This window comes from Canis lupus, chromosome 8, assembly GCF_003254725.2.
Source record: "Canis lupus dingo isolate Sandy chromosome 8, ASM325472v2, whole genome shotgun sequence".
Taxonomy (NCBI): domain Eukaryota; kingdom Metazoa; phylum Chordata; class Mammalia; order Carnivora; family Canidae; genus Canis; species Canis lupus.
In genome coordinates this window covers 44,417,064-44,438,426 of record NC_064250.1, presented here as the reverse complement: position 1 = coordinate 44,438,426, position 21,363 = coordinate 44,417,064, and the positions used below count along the sequence as shown (strand labels likewise).

General features: G+C 37.4%; 1 protein-coding gene and 1 long non-coding RNA gene across 4 annotated transcripts in view; one reads left to right on the top strand and one right to left on the bottom strand.

Moving 5' to 3' along the window:
• LOC112657084 (uncharacterized) overlaps positions 1–397 on the bottom strand; it is a 32,280-nt gene extending 31,883 nt beyond the window's left edge. For all 3 annotated transcript variants that reach the window (XR_004817755.2, XR_007412435.1, XR_004817756.2), the window contains exon 1: positions 260–397. This is a non-coding gene — a long non-coding RNA (uncharacterized LOC112657084). The remainder of the gene's footprint in view (positions 1–259) is intronic.
• MED6 (mediator complex subunit 6) lies at positions 246–20,569 on the top strand. Its single transcript, XM_025442891.3, has 8 exons — positions 246–379; positions 2,591–2,750; positions 4,007–4,098; positions 6,160–6,242; positions 6,565–6,673; positions 7,885–8,000; positions 19,526–19,553; positions 20,158–20,569. The coding sequence occupies exons 1-8, from the start codon at positions 358–360 to the stop codon at positions 20,286–20,288; spliced, it is 741 nt and encodes a 246-aa protein (XP_025298676.1). The 5' UTR covers positions 246–357; the 3' UTR covers positions 20,289–20,569.
• The last annotated feature ends 794 nt before the right edge of the window (positions 20,570–21,363 follow it).

Here is a 21,363-nt window from a genome sequence, read left to right as displayed (position 1 = left end):
ACCTCTGCGCTTCCAGTTCACCTTCCAGCCCCGCCCCGTCCCGCCCCGCCCCAACCCCGCCCCAACCCCGCCTCCCCTCCCGGCCCCGCCCCTCCCATTCCCAGCCCCTCCCCTCCCATTCCCAGTCCCGCCCCCTTTCCTAGCCCCGCCCCTCCCGCTCCCAGCCCCGCCCCCGGCCGGCCCCGCCCCCTCTGCCAGCCCCGCCCCCTTCTCCTTCTCAGGCCTCTCTCCAGGCGGCGCAGTCTCCGCCCCTCCTTACGTTCCCGCCAGTCCTTGCGGTCCGCAGCGCGACGCTTCCGTCGTCCGTGTTACGTTCACGGGGCGCCGGAAGGAGGAGCCGTGAGCGCTTTTGGAATTATGGCGGCGGTGGATATCCGAGGTAACCTGCGCGGTTACCCGTTGTTTCCTGATTGGCTGGGGGCCTGGGCTGGGGGTTTATAGCTCTCGGGGGCAGGATCCAGGTTCCTTTGTGGTGACTCCCAAGCGCGCATGAGTGGTTTCTGCAGACGACCCAAGGCTCCAATCTGGCGAAAACTCGTTTTCCCCGGCTCCTCAGGGGTCTCTTACAAGCTTCAAAACCGAGGAGTTGGAAGAAGCTCTGGGTCCCGAGCCGCCAGGCCTGCAGTACTGTGGCAGACACATATCTCTACGACGATACTGGGGTGGTTCTGCCTGGGTGGAGGGACGGCTTTTGGGCCGAGAGTGGGGCGTGATGACGTGATTGGTTCATCTCCGGGGACTGGGCGTGGGGGCCGCCTTACTCCTGACCCTGCGCCCCCCGCGTCCTTGGGCAGGAATCCCTAAGATTTTCTTCTGTAAGTTTTATTTTTGAGTCTGTAATACCTTCCATCGAACACCCACTATTGAGGGCAGGGACCGGTCCTTTTTCGCAGCTGAATTGGAAAGGTGCTCAGTTATTTGTTTAATCAGTAAAAAAAAGAAAAGGAAAGGAAAAAAAAATACAGAGAGGGCAGCCCGGGTGGCTCAGCGGTTTGGCGCCGCCTTCAGCCCAGGGTGTTATCCTGGAGACCGAGGATCGAGTCCCGCATTGGGCTCCCTGCATGGGGCCTGCTTCTCCCTCTGCCTCTGTCTCTGCCTCTCTGTGTGTGTCATGAATAAATAATACAATCGTAAAAAAAAAAAAAAAAAAATACAGAGAGGCACAACCCGTAAATTGCTACTCGATTTCCGTATCCGGCCATACGTGCACACGCATCTTTTTCAGTGCATTCGTAAAAACAACAACAAACCAGCCTAGGAATTGTGCTCTGTGATTCCAAAGAGTGAACGAAAGGGTATTTAAAATATAGCTTGAAGCGTGAGAACTTAGTTTCAAACAGTCCAGGTTCCTCCAGGTCGGGAGGAGGTATCGTGGAAGTGACCTGTTAACGAGAGTGAGAAAAATTTATGAGACTGAGAGAGCGCCTGTGAATATCTTTATTTTTTTACTGTTGTGGTGGCTCCCACAAAGCTTATTAAACTTGTATCAAGACTCTTAACCTGTATTTGTTTCTATTTTAATTCTTATTATTTCTAAAAAGTCGGAACACGTTTGTATTTCTGGGTTATAATATGATGAGTATTAATAAAAGCATAAAAATTGAGAACTAGAGAAAGAAGCCATTATTTTTGTCTTTCAAAGTAGAGAAAGGCTTCGTAGATGTATTGACATTTGAAATGAGTTCAACCTAGCATGACTAAATTTTCTGCTAAACTTACACCTTTTTGAGAGTGAAAGGGTTCTCTACTTTTTTAAAAAAAGGCATAAACTGTACTAGTGGGATTTAGTACTGTCAGTGATATGAAACATTGCAGTCAGTAGCCAATAAAAGCTCTTTAATTAAAGCTCTCTAGTTCTATTTACCATGTCTTTTTTTTCTTTTTGCATTTTGAAAAATTGAGTTAATTCTATTCTGAAGTATGAAATTGTATGGATGCAATTAAGGGCATTCTACTTCTCATTTGCTTTATAACTTTTACACCATTATCTCCTCTATATAAGCTTCCTAACTGATTTCTGTCCCTAATTGGGAGGTCTCAAACTGGTGGCTCTGACTGTGTTTCCTTTGGGATACATGTTTGAAAATTTTTGAACATATGAAAACTCAGGATTTTCTTTTTTCTTTTTTTTTTTTTTTTGAGATCTTTCTAGGTTTCAAGTCCTCTCACTTCACCTAATCAAACTATTCTCTAACCATATACATCTGTATTTCTCTACCTTTGTATGTGCATTCTCTCTGCTTGGAATGACTTTGCCCCCTTTTGGTACATGATGAGCTTCTATTTATTTTTTAGTATGTAGTGCCAAAACCTGCCTCCTCCTTACCCTGCGAAAAATCATTCCTATTCCTTCAGGTAAGGTGTTCTCCCTCAATTATGCTCTGATAACACATTTATTCATGCCTTTGTTATAACACTTGTCGTGTCATCTTGTCATTGCTTTCTTGCACACTTAGGTCTTCTGTGAGAATATGTAGGTTAAGATCTATGTCATTTTTATATTCATAGTGCCTCCTGCATTAGATGCATAAATAATGTTGGATTGGCTTTCTTTTTTCTCATCCTTTATCATTTTGTTTCTTTCCTATAGATAATCTGCTGGGAATCTCTTGGGTTGACAGTTCCTGGATCCCCATTTTGAACAGTGGAAGTGTCCTGGATTACTTTTCAGAAAGAAGTAATCCTTTTTATGACAGGACGTGTAATAATGAGGTGGTCAAAATGCAGAGGCTGACATTAGAACACTTAAAGTAAGTTATTGTAAGAAGGTAGCAAGCATCTTTGCCAATTAGAGGTTTTGAAATGAATGGTTCTTTCAAGCTATGGATGGAAGTACAGAGCAGAAGTTTTGGAAGAAATGGAGTTTTGGGGAGGTTTGTACAAATTTGACATTCAACGAAGTTAATCACAGGCACTGATAACCTGGGAAGGCTTTTCTGATAATTTCATATATTACTGTCCAGTTAAAATATACCTATGAGGTTTAGATGCGGATCCAGTTAGTGATCTTAGCAATGCAACTGGTCTCTACCAGATGACCATACTTACTGTCTCTCTCTTTTTTTTCCCCAAAGAGTTTAGTCATTCATTAGAGAGTGCACACAAGCAGGCGGAGCGGCAGGCAGAGGGAGAGGGAGAAGCATGCTCCCTGTGGAGTAGGTATCTGGTGTGAGGCTCAATCCCAGGACACTGAGATCACTACCTGAACCGAAGGCAGACCCTCAACCTACTAAACCACCCAGGCACTCCCTTATTGTCTCTTACATCAAATTTAATGTCTTAAACCATAGTCTGACTTATAGTAGATTTTTCTTTGTATGACAAAGTTTTAGCTTGACGATTGCAAAGTAAGAGTCTTCAGACTTCAGATGCTAAATAATAAAGAATTTATTGCTATCACAAAAGTTTCTGAAGCAATTGTACAATAGTTTTTCATTTGTCACCTAATATCAGGGAGGGGTTCTTGATAAATTTCTGAGGTATTTTAAATAGCTTTTCTTAGGAGGCAAATATTTATGATTATTAGGACAACTGGCTTTTAAATAATACATCAGGTCAAAAAATTTGTCGGAGGCAAGGGTAAGGTTTTTGATGTTTTATAGTTGAGTATGTATAGTTGAAATGTATGGTCAAAGCATGTATAGTCTTCATGTACTATGTATTTTTAGATTTTACATATATTTATATGTCTCAGGAAACATTGCAGTATTTTGGTTGTCTTTTTTGAAAGGTACACTCTTCAACGTACTTTCATGAGTGAATACTCAGATTTAAGTTTATTGTGAATTTTTGTAGAGAAATTTTGTTGTTTAAAAATCAAATCTTACTTTATCTATATTCCACCTACCTGGGAAAATAGCCAGTTTTATTGGACAGCTAGTTCTTAATATCAAACATAGTTTTAATCTGGTTTACAGTGTTGCGTACTTTTATATAATAATCTGAATGTTCTACACAATTGTTTGTAGGGCATTCATAGATCTCTGGATGTCTGTTCTGTTTTCAGTCAAATGGTTGGAGTGGAATACATCCTTTTACACGCTCAGGAGCCCATTCTTTTTATCATTCGGAAACAACAACGGCAGTCCCCTACCCAAGGTAAAAATGTGTAAACTTGAGGCATAATTTTCTTCTTAAAATACCATGATTTATTTAACCTTCTGAGCTACATGTTCTTACTTTTTTGGATTGGGTTCTGTTTTGGGGATCCCTAAGACCACATACATGTTCAGTGCTTTGCTAAGAGGACTCCGCAGATTCAGCATATGGGTCTGTTAGTTATACCTGAGATTTGTTATGGTAGCACAGTAAAGATCCACTGATGAATCAGTAAGGGAAAAAGCTACATCAAGTGGGACTGTAGGAATCCATGTGTAAGCTTCCTTTGCTTTCCTTTTTGCAAGGGGACACACCAAGTGCATTCTCCTTCCAGCAGCCCCCACACACATATTAGGTGTGTAACCTATCTGTTTAGGGAAATCCTTTTGATCCTCGGAGTCCAGAATTTTTATGAGAGCTAATCTTTTTTTTTTTTTTTATAACAAGTTAAGGAATTTATTATCTTGTGTAACAAAAAGTCCAAAGGAAAAGCAGTTCCAGGATTGGTTAATTCAGAATCACAATTAAGGTGCTTTCTATCTGTGCACCCTGCTATCCTCAGTATGATGGCTTTCATCTTTATGCTTGTTCTCTCTCAGTTATCATCAGATGGAAGAGGAGATGATAAATGTACTATATGAGCACTGACCCCAACCCACTGAGAAGATATGGTTTAATGAGAATTGGTGTGCCTAATCCAATTGTCTACCCCTCTGCTCTTGGGAAATAGTAATTAGGGAATAAAGATAAGGAACCTTCAACCAGCCCTTCTACACATGGGGAGAGAAGCTGAAAGTCCTCTGCCTACCAAAATTCCAGACTCTCAGAAGGAAATGAAGTTTCTACTATAATATCGTTTGTACAAATTGTTGAGGCACACTAGTAGAGCAGGCATAAATTTACCACTTAGGAAATGTTTCAGAAGCCAAGTTCCACTAGTTCTGTGCTTGTACACAAGAGTCTAGGGACAACTCTCCAAGCACTAACAAAGTAACTCACTACATTGAAGCCATCTTCTGTGAGAATATCTGTTGGGAACCTCGAACATCCCAAGTAACTTCTCATCTCAGTCTACTATGTCTAATTCTATTAAAAAATGCATGGTAGATGCAGTTGTACCAAATTCATAGAGGATCCATTGAAAATCCTCATTGACATATTCAGCCAAAATTCTTACCTGACTTATGTTATCAAACATAAACTTGGTTTAGAAATCACACTGAAGAGTATAGAATTCAGATTTGACTTTGAATCAAAGAGCTAGTTACTATTCCAGAAATGACCAACTGCATTTCCTCATTAAGACATTTAAGAAAAACCTTCAGCCTGGTACTGATTCCAGGGAATGACTTGATAGAGAAGCTGTGCTTCCATAGTTAAGAATCCACATTTAATTTCAAACACAAAAGATCTAGAATCCTTGCCCAGAGGGAAAAAATAACCTTAGAACAAAGGCAAGGCCAGGAACAAGATTTCCATGATGAGAGGGTTCAGGTCATGGGAAGTGATACAAGGTGGTACCAGCTTTACTAGCAGCTGGTTTATTCCTTAGGACCCAGGAACGGGGCACAGAGGCAGGTTTAGTGCATCTGATATCTTCATCCTAGGTGCTAAATCTCTCACTCTGAGGTCTTATTCCCCAAGCTGTAACTGACTAATAACAACATTGGATGATCTGGGAACTTGTTAGAAATGCACTATCCCTACTGAGTAAGAATCTGACTTTAACAAGATACTCGGGTGATTCAGATATACATTAAAATTTGAGAAGCATTGCTCTAGTTGGCAAACTGTTTCTGTGATGGTCCAGAGAATAAATATTTTAGGCTTTGTGGGCTTCAGAGTGTCTGTAATAGCTATTCAACTAGTGTCATAACAGTCTTAGATAATATAAATGAATGATTATGGCTGTTTTCCAATATAAATTTATTTACAAAAATAGGAATTGCCAAACCTCGCCTTAATATGGGAAAATACCAAATTTTAGTTGTTCTTTTTATGAAAATATTTTTATTTGTGGCATAGCTATATTCATGAATATTTTTATTTTCACTGCTTCAGTTATCCCACTGGCTGATTACTATATCATTGCTGGAGTGATCTATCAAGCACCAGACTTGGGGTCAGTTATAAACTCTAGGGTGGTAAGTGTCTTCACATTCTTGAAACACTAAAGAAAACTTTTAATCGAGCTACTTTGTTTCCAAGAATCCAACAGAAGCTTCTCTCCCTTGTATATGTTGGCATGAAGTGTTGATTATTAAAATGTCTTGAACACTATGGGCCAAGTCCATGTTGAAAGTACGTATTATAGCCCCAGCTGTGTAGTGATTCAAGTTCTGGGGGGAAAAAGAAAAACAAAACTGGAAAATTGCTGCCCTCGCATATGTAGTATTTCGTGGGTATTTACTTTGGAGATTTTAGTTGATCTAATGAGAAATTCAGAATTTGTGTTCTTTTTAAAAGCTTACTGCAGTACATGGCATTCAATCAGCTTTTGATGAAGCTATGTCATACTGTCGATATCATCCTTCCAAAGGGTATTGGTGGCACTTCAAAGATCATGAAGAGCAAGGTGGGTAGAACACCTAGACCTTCTAAGAACCCTTTTTGGTAATTCTGAGACTGAAGCGGTTTTCTTTAGGAAAACAGCTATTGATTTCTAGGTGTGTTTTATTTATTTATATATTTTATTTGATTTTATTTCTTTAAAGACTTTATTTATTTCTTCATGAGAAACACACGGGGAAAGACAGAGGCAGAGGCAGAGGGAGAAGCAGGCTCCTTGTGGGGAGCCTGATATGGAACTTGATCCCAGGACCCTGGGATCACAATCTGAGCCAAAGGCAGACGCTCAACCACTGAGCTACCCAGTGCCCCTCTAGGTGTGTTTTAGATAAGAAAACTTCATAGGATGGTGACACTGTCATAGCTACAGTTCCTGTAACTAGATGTGGTAACACTAGTTTTCCCATAGGAACAGAAATTTTAATGTGTAGGTAACTGGTAATCTTTGGTAAGTTGATTCAAGGTTTTAAAATATTTGGAACATAGGATATTAGTGATTAATGTATCCTGCTTACCTAACTGTTGAGTCTCTTAAAATCTGGAACCTCAATCTCCCTAGTATTTCAAAGTAGGGGAGATGCTTTTATAGCCTTATCTCCAGATGACCAGTTTATTTTCTGATCTTTCCATGTTATTACCTGTTGTGATGCCAGGACCTCTAGTTTCCATAGCTGCTAGTCTGCTATTGGTTCTGCACCATATTTTACAGTAAAAGTATTCTGTACTCTGGAAATGTGTCTGTAGCAGTATACCCATATTCTGAATTTCCTTCTTTGAGAAATAACAACTCAGAATAAATTACTGAGGGAAAGATAGCCTTTAAATGGAATTCAGACCTGTGAGATGAATGATCTTCCAAATATATTTATTCTTAATAGTAGGTACAGGGGTAACATCATTTGACATAGGATTTAGGTAATTATGGAAAACTTTAGCCTTGAAAATTTTAATGTCTATCTATGCTTACATATTAAAACTGAAGTATCCTTAAAAAACTTAATCAGTTTTTTAAATGTTAAAATGTTAACTTCATTTAAGAGCGAAGAGTTAAGAACACTTGTTTCTGTATGTTGTGTTTAATTTATTTGGAGGGATAATCTTTGGAATAGCAGCCATTAAAAATAATGACATTTGAGTATATTCATGGCAGATAAAGATTTGTAAAATGTAAGACACCAAACTAGGCAGTGTTTTGATTTGGACTTCATATTTTAATAGATAAAGTCAAACCTAAAGCCAAAAGGAAAGAAGAACCAAGCTCTATTTTTCAGAGACAACGTGTGGATGCTTTACTCCTAGACCTTAGACAGAAATTTCCACCCAAATTTGTGCAGGTAATGAAAATGCATGTGGTTAACTTTGATTTGACACTTTTTCCTGGAATATTTATTTTTAGTTGAGAACTGTTTCAGATGTGGCCTAAAAATAGTTATTTTCTTCATTAGTTAAAAATGGTCTCTGGGGGAGAGAAAAGGGTCTCTGAATCAAAGGAAAGGTTTTCAAAGACTTAATGGAAGAAGTGGGCAAAGGAAATGGAATTAACAGTTTTATGCTCTTTAAGGTTATTTTCTCGTTAAATCTTCATAAAGACTGCATTCTCATTCCAAAGTTGCTAAAAGTGTCACAGATGGTAACTAAACTAGAATATGAAAAAAACAAAACAAAACTAGAATATGAAACTCATGCTGTTTTTATTCTGTATGCTGCCTTTCAGCCTGATGTAGTAGATATCTAAGTCCTTAAATGATAGACTAGTTAAAATTTTTTTAACAAGTGGTGCTTAGCTGGCTCTGTCAGTAGAGCATGGGACTCTTGTTCTCAGTGTTGTGAGTTTGAGCCTCACACTGGGTGTAGAGATTATAAGTAAACTTAAAAAACAAAAACTTCTGTAACAAAAAGAACAGAACATTTGAGGTGAAGGGTTTGGCATAATAAATGGAGGAGTAAAAAACAGACTTCCATTTTTTGGTGATTAAGTTATATGAATTCTAGTATGTTATTTAGCGTAATAGTAATAGCAAATCCACCTGCCATTCTACTCAATGAGCTCCTGAAGTGAATTAAGTATGAGATGGAATATGTGCACGTTATTCTCCTAGTTAGTCTCAGTTCATATATACAGGGCTGTACACACAAGATCATGTATACTATTATTCTTGTGGGGGGAGGGGACTAAGATTTTCAGGTTGGTTTTAGATTAAATGAGATTTTTCACACTTTGGGATGACTTTAGAACAGGCCTCACCTTCTCCTTTTCCTGACTCCACTGTGTGAGTTATGTGCTGTTGGAGTGGTGATGTGGTGAAGGGAATGGAGGTCAGAATGGAATGTGTGACAGGGAAGTCAATTTAGAGAACTCTCATGAATTGCATTTGAAGATAAAATAGTGTCTGTTGAATAAGTAAATAAATTATAGTGTGTGTAGGAATATGAGTAACCATGATAGTGTGGGAGGTTAGTTGTGGTTGACCATTCAGCGAGTACGTAGTTTATATGAGTGAGGGAGGCTGAGGGAAGAACATCTTGACCTATACAGTACAGTATCCATTCAGCACATGTGACTATAGAACATTTGAAACACAGCCAGTCTAAGTTGAGCTGTGATAATAGTGTAAAATGCATACTGGGTTCAAAGACTTGGGGGGCAGGGTGCAGAGTAAAAAAATTAACTACCATCTTGCATTTGTGGCTCACATATTTCTTTTGGATAGTGCTCATCTAGAAAATGGGAACAACACACAAAACCAGAAATATGAAAGAGTATTAATGGAGATATTAGTATTCATATTAATTAGTCGACATACTAATAATAATAATGGGTAGATTTTTCAGAAACCAGAAATCCTTAGTTTGTTGTTCTTTTTCTAGTTCCTTGATCTGTAAATTTAAGATTACTTATTTGAGAATTTTCTTTCTCTTTAATGTGGGCATTTATTACTATAAATTTTACTCTTAGTACTGCTTTTGTTGCATCCCGTAAGTTTCGGTATATTTTGTTTTCATTTTTATTTCTTTCCAGATAATTTCTGATTTCCTTTTTGATTTCTTCTTTGACCCATTGGTCGTTTAGGAGTGTGTTGTTTAATTTTCACATATAAGTTAGCAAAAGGAAGGAAATGAAAAAGATAAGTTGAAAAACAAATGAAATAGACTAGAAAAACTCTAGAAAAAAATGAAACTGTTGGTGTTTTGTAAAGATAAAATTGACACTTTTTTTTTTTTAGATTTTATTTATTTATTAATGAGAGACAGCGGCAGAGACACAGGCAGAGGGAGAAGCATGCAAGGAGCTCGACATGGGACTCGATCCCGGGTCTCCAGGATCATGCCCTGGGCTGAAAGTGGCGCTAAACCACTGAGCCACCGGGGCTGCCCAAAATTGACACATTTTTAACTAGATTAACAAAGAGAGGAAACTCAAATCAAATTAGAAATGAAAGAGGAGATGGAAACAAAAGAATCACAAGAGACATATCTAATTATGTGTCAAAAAAATGGAAAACCTTAAGAAATTCCTAGAAATGTACAACTTAACCCAGACTGAATCATGAAGAAACAAAATCTGAACAGACCAAAAATGAGTAGGGAGATTAAATTAGTAATCACAATCCTCTCCATGAAGAAAGGTCTAGGACCAGATGACTTCGTAGGTAAATTCTACCAACATTTAAAAACATGAGAATTAACACCAATCCTTCTCAAACTCTTTTTCAAAAATTGAAGAGGAAGGGAACATTGCCAGATTCATTGTATGAGGGCATTAATCTGATACCAAAGACAAAGACACTACAAGAAAAGAAAGCTACTATATTTAGTATCTATGATGAATACAGATCCAAAAATCCTTGATGAAATACTAGCAAACCAAATTTACCAGCACATTAAGAGAATCATGCACCATGATCAAGTGGGATTTATCCCTGAAATGCAAGGATAGTGCAACATAACTGAAATCAATCTTGATGGTATACTGCGTTATCAGAACAAAGGTTAAAAATCACACGATCATCTCCATAGATGCAGAATGAGCATGTGACAAAATTCAACACTCTTATGATAAAAACATTCAACATACTCAATAAGAAAGGAATGTGCCTCAACATAATAAAGGCCATATGTGTGATAAACCCACAGCTAACATACTCAGTGATGAAAAACAGTTTTTCCTCTAAAATCAGAAAGAGGACAACAGTATCCACTTTGCACAGTTCTAGTCAATATAGTACTGGAAGTTCTACTAGAGAAATTAGGCAAGAAAAAGAAATACAAGGCATTCAAATAGGAAAAAAAGTAAAAGTGTCTCTTTACATGACCCCTGATATGATTTTTTACATACCAAACCTTAAAGATTCCACTAAAAAGCTTTTAGAACTAATCAGCAAATTCAGTAAAGTTGCAAGATGCAGAGTCACTCAAAAATGGGTTGCCTTTCTGTATACTGACAACAAATTATCTGAGAAAGTTACCTGAGAAAGATATTAAAGTTGGTAAATTCCATTTACAGTATCATCAAAAAATACTTAGTAATACAGTTTTTGTGGTAAATTCCATTTACAGTATCATCAAAAAATACTTAGTAATAAAGTTTTTGTTTTCATCTTTATTGAGATATAACTAGTATATAGCATTATGTACATTTAAGATACAGTGTGTTGATTTGATACACATATATTGCAAAATGTCAGCTGACCCCATAGTATTAGGTAGCCTCCATCACATCACGTCACATAATTACCATTTCTTTTTTGTGTCAAGATCATTTATGATTCACTCTTTTAGCAACTTTTGAGTATATAATATGTTATTAACTATAACCACCATGCTGTAATTGGATCCCCAGAACTTATTTATGTTATCAGTGGAAGTTTGCACCTTTTGACCAACATTTTCCCATTTCTCCTGCCAACCTCCACTCAAGCCACTGATAGCCATCACTTTACTCTCTTTATGAATGTGGCCTTTTTAGATTCCACATATAAGTGATACATAGAGTATTTCATGTTCTCTTTCTGGTATATTTCACATAGCCCTCAAGTTTCATCTTTATTGCAAATGGCAGCATTTCCTGCTTTCTAATAGCTGAATAATATTCAATTTCATACCACATTTTCTTTATCCATTCATCTTTTAATAGATGGTAGGTTGTTTCTATATCTTATTGTTGTGAATAATGCTGCAGTAAACATGGGAATGCAGTTATCTCCAATATCTTGTTTTCATTTCCTTTGGATACTTGTAAGTGGACTTGCTGGATCATGTATTTCTATTTTTAATTTTTGTGGGAACCTCTGTACTGTTTGCCATACTGGCTATACCAGTTTACATTCCTACCAGCAGTGTGTCAGGGTTCCCTCTTGACATCCTCACCAATACTTATAATCTCTTGTCTTTTTGATGATAGTCATTCTAATACTTGTGAAGGGATATCTCATTGTGGTTTTGATTTGCATTTCCCTGATGATTAGAATCTTGAGCACCTTTTAATGTACTTGTTTAATGTAATGTAGGTCTTCTTTGGAAAAACATTTATTCATTTCCTCTGCTCATTTTTTAATTGGGTTGTTTGGGGTTTTTGTTTTGTTGTTCTGCATTGAGTTGTAGGAGTTCTTTATATATTTTGGATATTAACTCCTTATCAGATATTTGTAAATATTTTCTTCCATTCTGTAGGTTGCCTTTTCATTTTGTTGATGGTTTTCTTTGCTGTGCAGAAGCTTTTTAGTTCGATGTAGTCCCACTTGTTTATTTTTGATTTTGATAGGTTTGCTTTTGGTATCAAACCCAAAAAATTATCTCCAAGACTGATGTCAAGGAGCTAATAGCCTGTTTTCTTCTAGGGTTTTATGGTTTCAGGTCCCATGTTCATGTTTTTAATCCATTTTGAGTTAATCTTTATGTATGGTGTAAGATAGTGGTCTAGTTTTATTCTTTTGCACATGGTTGCCAGTCTTCCCAACATCATTAATTGAAGAGACCATCTTTTCCCCATTTTCTCCATTGTATATTCTTGGCCCTTTGTTGTAAATTAATTGACCGTATATGTGTGGTTGATCTTTGAACTGTTATGTTCCACTGATGTATGTGTCTGTTTTTATGCCAAAATCATACTGCTTTGATTACCACAGCTTTGTAGTATAGCTTGAAATTTGAGATACAAGCATTTTTACATTTATTGCAGCAGTATTCACAATAGCCAAGATGTGGAAACAACCCAGATGTCCCACCACAGATAAATGAATAAAGAAACTGTGGTGTATACATATAGTGGAATATTATTCAGCCTTTAAAAAGAAGGAAATTGTACCATTTGTAACATCATGGAAGGACCTGGAAGATGCTGTTAATTGAAATAAGTCAGTTGCAGAATGATGAGTATCATATGATTCCACTTATATGAGGTATATAAAATAGTCAAACTTTAGTAGTCAAACAGATGCAGAAAATGTGGTGGTTGCCAGAGGATGGAGGAAGGGGGGGACATAGGGAATTGTTAAATGGATATAACGTTTCAGTTATACAAGATGAGTAAGAAGTTCTAGCGATCTGCTGTACAACATAGTGCCTATAGATGGCGTTAAACACTTAAAAACTCTGTAAGAAAGTGGATTTTTGTGACATGTTCTTAGCGCACAATAAAACCTAAAATCATAGGAATATAAAGAATCTTTTGGAAGTAATGGATGTGTTTATTACCTTGATTGTGATGATGATATCACAGGTATATGTGTATGTACTCATCAAATTGTACACATTAAATAAGTGCTGTTTCTATATATCAGTTATACCTCAATATACCTGAGTGGAGGGTGAGGTAGAAACAAGAAAATACTCTGAAATTTTACTCTATGTGATTGTGGTAGGGAAGAGTAATGAAAAAATACAAGACATGAAAGATGGTTAGGGTTAGATTGAGGATTTTGTATGCTAAACAAAAGAATTTGTGGTTAATTCTGTAGCCTAGTACTTAAATATTTGCTATTTTAAATCCATAACCACTTGGACAAATATAACAGGTTTCTAGCTGCATTAAGTAATTTGAAGTATTTGAACTATCATCACTACAGACAAACCAAAGCAGTAGCAATTTTTGTATATTCATTTTAAAATACATGCTCTCTAAGGGTGCCTGAGTGACTTAAGTGCTCTAGGAGTGCCTGAATCAATTAAGCATCTGACTCTTGGTTTTGGCTCAGATCCTAATCTCGTGGTCATGAGGTGATGGAGCCTTGTCTTAGGCTTTGCGCTCAGTGCAGAGTCTGTTTACATTCTCTGTCCCTCTCCTCCTGCTCTTGCTCTCACACTCTTTCTCTCAAATGAATAAAACCTTTAAAAACCTTTAAAAAAAAATAGATACACCCAGTGCTCATTACATCAAGTGCTCTCCTTAATGACCATCACCCAATTATCCCATCACCCTTCACTTCCCCTCCAGCACACCTCAGCACTTCCCCTCCAGCACACCTCAGTTTGTTTTCTGTAGTTAAGAGTCTGTTATGATTTGTTTCCCTGTTTTCATCTTATTTTTCCTTCCTTTCTCCTATATCCATCTGTTTTATTTCTTAAATTCCACATGTGAATGAAATCATCTGGTATTTGTCTTTCTGTAGCTGACTTATTTTGCTTAGCATAATATGCTCTAGTTCCATCCATATCATTGTAAATGGCAAGATTTCATTCTTTTTGATGGTTGAATAATGTTCCATAGTATGTGTGTGTGTATACATATATATATGTACTCTGTATACACACACATATACATACTCTGTATACACACACACTACATTTTCTTAATCTATTAATCATCAGTCAGTGGACATCTGGGCTCTTTCTGTATTTTGGCTGTTGTGGACATTGCTTCTATAAACATTGGGGTGCATGTGTCCCTTTGAATCACTATTTTTATATCCTTTGGATAAATACTTAGCAGTGAAATTTCTGGGTGGTAGGGTAGCTCTATTTTTAACTTTCCTAAAATAAGTTTTATTTGTTGGCTATTTGCATGTCTTTTTTTTTTTAAGATTTTATTTATTTATTCATGAGAGATACAGAGAGAGAGGCAGATACACAGGCAGAGGTAGAAGCAGGACTTGATCCCAGGACTCCAGGATCATGCCGTGAGCCAAAAGCAGATGCTCAACCACTGAGTCACCCAGGTGTCCCTGTGTGTCTTCTTTAGAGAAATGTCTGTTCATGTCTTCTGCCCATTTCTTGACTGGATTTTTTTGGGGGAATTGAGATTGATAAGTTCTTTATAGATTTTGGATGCTAGCCTTTGATCTGATTAGACATTTGCAAATATCTTCTCCCATTCAGGAGGTTGTTTTAGTTTGGTTGACTATTTCCTTTGCTGTGCAAAAGCTTTATATCTTGATAAAGTTCTAATAGTTCATTTTTACTTTTGTTTCTCTTGCCTTTGGAGACCTGTGTAGCAAGAAGTTGCTGTGGCCTAGGTCAGAGAGGTTGCTGCCTGTGTTCTCCTCTATGATTTTTTTTTTTTTAAGAAAGAAGCTCTTTTTTCTTTTTTTTTTTAAGGTTTTTCTTTTTTTTTTTTAATTTATTTATTCATGATAGAGAGAGAGAGGCAGAGACACAGGCAGAGGGAGAAGCAGGCTCCATGCTGGGAGCCCGATGCGGGACTCGATCCCAGGACTCCAGGATCGCGCCCTGGGCCAAAGGCAGGTGCTAAACCGCTGAGCCACCCAGGGATCCCCGTCTCCTCTAGGATTTTGATGGATTCCTGTTTCATATTAGGTCTTCCATCCATTTTGAATTTATTTTTGTGTATCTTGTGGGAAAGTGGTCCAATTTCATTCTTCTGCATGTGGCTGTCCAACTTTCCCACCATTTGTTAAAGAAACTGTCCTTTATCCATTAGATATTCTCTCCTGCTTTGCCACAGATTAGTTGACCATAGAATTGAGGGTCCATTTTTGGGTTCTCTATTTTGTTCCACTGATCTATGTTTCTGTTTCTGTGCCAGTACTACCATTCTGTCTTGATGATGCAACTTTGTAATACAACTTGCAGTTCGGAATTGTGATGCCTCCAATTTTGTTTTTTTTTTCTGACACTGCTTTGGCTATTTGGGGTCTTTTCTGTTTCCACACAAATTTTAGGATTGTTTGTTCCAGCTCTATGAAAAATGTTGATGGTATTTGGTAGGAATTGCACTGAATGTGTAGATTGCTCTGGGTGGCATAGAAATTTTAGATCCTTTACCTCTTTTGTTAGGTTTATTCCCAGGTATCTTACAGTTTTTGGTGCAGTTGTAAATGGTATCGATTCCTTGATTTCTCTTTCTTCTGCCTCATTGTTAGTGTATAGAAATGCAGCTGACTTCTGTGCATTGATTTCATGTCCTGCGACTTTGCTGAATTGCTTGAGGAGTTCTAGCAATTTTGGAGTGGAGTCTTTTGGGTTTTCTACATAGAGAGTATCATGTCTGCAAAGGGTGAAAGTTTGACGACTTTGCCGATTTGGATCCAGCTTAGATTTAGACTTGGTTTTGATTGATAACTAAAATTTAGAATATAGGAAAAGAAACAGGTTGTGCTTTAAATATTAACTGTTAAGGGTTCTATTTTCATCAGTCAGTCTCCATAGCATTTAGTAGCTTATTGCTGTGCCTGGGTTCTTAGGTATTTCCAGCCAAATGGCCTCTTTTTTTTCTGACCTTAAATCCCATATGCTTTCATATCCTGATGAGCTAGGCTGGACCGTGTAGAAAACTCAAAGACTCTCTTGAATCTTAAACAAAGCAAAGCATTTTTTGCTTTATAGAAATTTAAAATAATATATGAAAGAATAATTAAGAACGAAACCCCCATATGCCTGTTACCTGGCTCCAACAATTGTCAAACGTGGCCAGTCTTGTTTTGTGTCTTCTTTCTCTACTTCCAATTATTTTGAAGCAGGTTGTAGACTGCATATCATTTTAGTGAGGTTTTTATGTTTTATCTTTCATTTATCTTTCAAGATTTATTTATTTATTTTAGAGAGCGAAAAAGAGCATGCATTCATGTACATGGGCGTGGGGTAGAGGGTTGAGGGAGAGGGTGAGAATCTCAAGGAGACTCCCCACTGAATGTGGAGGCTGACACAGGGCTTGATCTCACAACCCATGAGATCACTACCTGAGCCAAAGCCAAGAGTTAGATGCTCAGCCCACCGATTCACCCAGGTGCCCCCATTTTTCTTTTAAAGTTTTAGCCGGAGTCCTACGTCAACTGTCATTTTCTAGAGCCCCCACCTTCTTTTAACCGTCCAAGGGCCAAAGCCAACTCCCAAAGAGAATGTCTAACTCTATATAACAGAACTAGGAGAAAGATAGCTCTCTCTAGAATTGTTAATCCCTTTGCTCCTACCCAAAACATTTCTCAGATCTAGAGAAGAAAATAGATTCTTGGTTTACTTGAAGTCTCCTACAAACTCTATTTACCCATTGTATCTCCCAGAACTATTTGTAGCTCAGGACTTCTTCTTACTTATCTATTGTATTTGACAGTTGAGCTTCTGGGTTACCCCTATGAGGAGTGCTTAAAAGAATATTAGAAAAGTCTTGCCTGCTTCCTTGGAATTCCTTTTTCCATATTTTAATTCTCATTACTACTGAAAGTTACACTGATACTGATGTGATGGGAGTTCAGGTCCTTTTACAGTGAATGTCTTTTCAGTGCTATTTTCAGAAACTGCTAGAATACCGTAGTGTTTAGCTAGGTTTATCACAAGGTTACTAATTAAATTTTGTCAGAAAGGTGCCCCCATTCTGCTTTTCTATCTGAAATCATATCCTATTAGTTTGTCTGACAGTATTCACTAGAAAAGATGAGAGAGTGTATTAGGTACATAACGACATTATTCAAATGTTCAGATAAAGTCCAGTGTCCAGTATAGTTCAAATGATTCAGTAGCAGATAATAAAACTCCCTCTCAATTTCTCACTTCCTCAGTGTTATGCCAGGTATTTCTCTCCTGTTATAAAGTAAGAAAAATTCTTTGTTCCTTCAGATTACTTTAGACATGCTTAAATCCTAATATGTTCATAGGATATGTGATAAGGTAGGTGTGTTGGAGGTTACCATGAGCACCTTCATGTTTGGAGATTTGCTTAAAGGACTCACTGGATTTATTACAGTGACATAGTAAGGATATACAGCCAGATTTAAGGAAAAAGACAAGTAGAGTCTGGAGGAGCCATGTGCAGGCTTATATCCTCAGTTTCCCATTAGGGATTACACAAAGTGCATTCTTCTTTTAACAGTGAAAATGAGGCAATATGTGTGTGGTATTTTTGCCCAAGGAAATCCAGGAGAGACTTGGTGCTCATGTTTTTTTTGGTAGAGGGAAGAGGGTTCATCACGTAGGTACTCTATCTAGCTCATACCAAAATTCACATTCCTGGAAGGGAGGTAAATATTCAGCATTAACAGTGTTGTACAGTCTAAACACAGTGAGCCACCACTATCAGGGAATGATGGGAACCTTCTGAAATCCAAGTTCCTAGTCATTAGCAAGAGCCAGCCTTGCAAGCTGGCCTAAGGATAGCAGCCTTGCGCTTTCTATGTTAGTCTTTTCTATATAGTGGATAATATGGAGCTGAATTTTGTTCTTATTAAGTGTAATGTTCCCAATAAGAGACAGCTAACTCTGGGAAATGAACAAGGGGTAGTGGAAGGGAAGGCAGGTGGGGGCGATGGGGTGACGGGGTGACAGGCACTGAGAGGAGCACTTGACAGGATGAGCACTGGATGTTATGCTATATGTTGGCAAATCGATCTTCCATAAAATATATATATATATTTTAAAAAAAAGTGTAATCCCAGAACTTGCAGTTGGAATGGGCTGGTACACAGTTGATAGCATGAATCTGGAACATATGATATCAGGAGATTTTGTAGTCTTTAGTCCTAGGAATTGATGAGAAAGCTTAGGGAGGGCATGTAAATTCAGAAAGAAATTCAGAAAATACCTGGAAACATTAACCTTAAAAATAAAACATTTTTCTTTTGGGATGTTGGAGAAGTCTATAAAGCTACTGTGTGTGTGTATTTATGTATGTGTGTATGGGTAAAGGAATAATAAGTTTGAAGGAGTTAGATGGGAGGGGACTTGGGGTGTTGACATTCTTATTTAAAAAAACGAGATATAGAGTCATTGGCTGCAAGTGAAGAGTAAGTTGTGATCCTTGAGGATGGAGGAGGAGGACAGTGTTTTAAAGCATTTAAGTTAGTTAATAGGAAAAAGGAGATGACAGTAATCGGATAAAAGAACTGCTCTACAGAATGGGAGGATCTGATCTTTTTCCTGACTCATGATCCCCTCATCATTTCTTTCCTATACTTCGATTTTTAATAGTACTTTCATCAGAAGCCTTATGTTCATAGAAAAATACTTTTTTTTTCCTCTTTGCTTCCCATACCTGCCAACTTTAAAAGTTGGAGTGTTCTTCTGTATTTCATTCTGCTTTCTTCAAGTTCATTATCTCCTAAACAAATAAGCCTCTGGAATTTTGAAAGACTCCATTATTCTCTCCCATTGGATTTTACTTACTTTTTGTAAAGCATTACAGCCTGGATGCAGAGGCACAGGGCTATGTAGATAGATGTCCAAGGGAGGATTGTTTATGTTTGACTCTTTTTGTTCTAGTTATAGTTTTGTGTCTTTTCTGGAACAAAGAAATAAGTAGAAAATGATAAATTTACTCTTTATGGTATGGGAATAGTAGTTTCTCTTTATGGAGTCATTTTTAATATACTTTAAATGAATGTATAATTTTAATAAGAATTATGAAGTCAAGAAGAAGAAAACTTTGCTAATCTGCCCTATTTTTTCCTCTCCCCTCCTTTTTTTAAAATTATAGCAAAAGTCTGGAGAAAAGCCTGTCCCAGGTATGGTTCCCGATATTCTTATTAAACTTGAAATAAAACCAGTCTGTTTAACTCAGTAACAACTGTAGCATGTAAGATGAGCTGTGGTCCTTTTGTCCTTCTAGACCTTCATGGTAATTCATTAGTCCTAATTTTTGAGATCTGCTGAACTACCAAAAGATGGTGCTTCTGTGATAGTGGTATTAGTATTTAGAAGATTAATTCAAGTGGAAGAGTAAGTATTGAGCAGGTGTGGAGAGGCCGAGATGATTTGAGTTTGTTTTTAGTTCAAATCTCAGTATGAAAAAAGGTGTTCTATTTCATCATTGAAAACAGGTATTGTAATATCTGTTCAGCCTGGGAAAGACTATATATCTTGTTTATGCATATTGTCTTATTTAAATGTCATGTGTTTCTGTCTACAATCACAAATTTTCCTGGGTTATCAGGTTTTTAGGTTTGTAAATAGGTTCTTATATATTTGCCTGATGGAACAGCTAAATTTAGAACTTGAGATAGGCAGTTCTAAATGAACTTGAGCCTGAACCGTTCACATTGTTGTCTAAATTGATCTCATCCCTTCACTTTCCTCTCCCTTCCAAAAATACCTGCTTTTGATGTCTAGTGGATCAGACAAAAAAAGAGGCAGAACCTATACCAGAAACGGTAAAATCTGAGGAGAAGGAGACCACAAAGAACGTCCAACAGATAGTGAGCACCAAAGGCCCCCCTGAAAAACGAATGAGACTTCAGTGAGCAACGGATAGGAGAGAAGCTTGCAAGACTCCTCTTGCCCATTATTGATACCTCATTACTGTGACAGGCTCTTGAACTTTAAAATTCTTTACCACAATCCTTCCATTTGTATGAATGTGTTTGTTCTTTAAGAAAGGATGTAAGGATCCTCATGCTTTTGATATAAATATTTTTTATGTATGTTTTGTAACCTTTCCCCTACTGGACTTGAGCAGCCTCCTTACTCAAATGTATACTGCTATATACATCTAAAAACAAAATAAAGATCTTTGTATAAATCACTTTATCATGACTTCTTCCCCTTATTTCTCTTGCCGAAATGTTTCTGGATGCACTTTGTAAACACAAAGGATTAACGTGAAAGGAGTAACTAAGCTCATTTTTTCTTTTATTAGTTGTGTACTTCTCAGTATTAAAATAATAAAGTTACTGACAATTTGAAAGATAAAAGGGAAAAACGTCCCCCTACTAATACTATAACAGTGTTGTGAAATTTCTTTGTGCACATTTTTAAAACTGTAGTTTGTAATTATTCTGTTCATGCAATTTTACTTTTATCGTATAACTATGTCTTTTGTAAGTACTTCTCCATGTTTACTTAGTTTTCATAGACTTTTTAGGGACTGAATAGTTTCCATGAGTGACTGTTTTCTTTAAGCTCTCCCTGTATCCTACTTAGAACTATAGTGATCACATTTGTGTATAATGACTTTTCAGTATTTTTTTTAAACATTTCTTTTAATTTATTTATTCATAGAGGCACACAGAGAGAGAGAGAGAGGCAGAGACACAGGCAGAGGGAGATGTAGGCACCATGCAGAGAACCTGATGTGGGACTCGATCCAGGGTCTCCAGGATCACGCCCTAGGCTACAGGCAGCGCTAAACCGCTGCACCACCAGGGCTGCCCGACTTTTCAGTATTTTGTGTTTTTCCTTTAGGATAGAGTCCCACTAGTAGAATCATTGGAATTTGAAATCTCTTCTGTCTCTCTCCCTTTTTTTTTTTTTAACTCTTCAGTTCATATTGTCAACTGGTTTTTCTCAAAAGATTTGGAACCGGTTGTCATTCAAACA

Bases quoted from the DNA above. Each gene is read 5' to 3' on its own strand.
- MED6 (XM_025442891.3), top strand. From the start codon at position 358: ATGGCGGCGGTGGATATCCGAG. The intron at 6,243-6,564 runs GTAAGTGTCTTC...TCTTTTTAAAAG, and splicing joins CAGTTATAAACTCTAGGGTG to CTTACTGCAGTACATGGCAT. The intron at 8,001-19,525 runs GTAATGAAAATG...TTAAAATTATAG, and splicing joins TTCCACCCAAATTTGTGCAG to CAAAAGTCTGGAGAAAAGCC.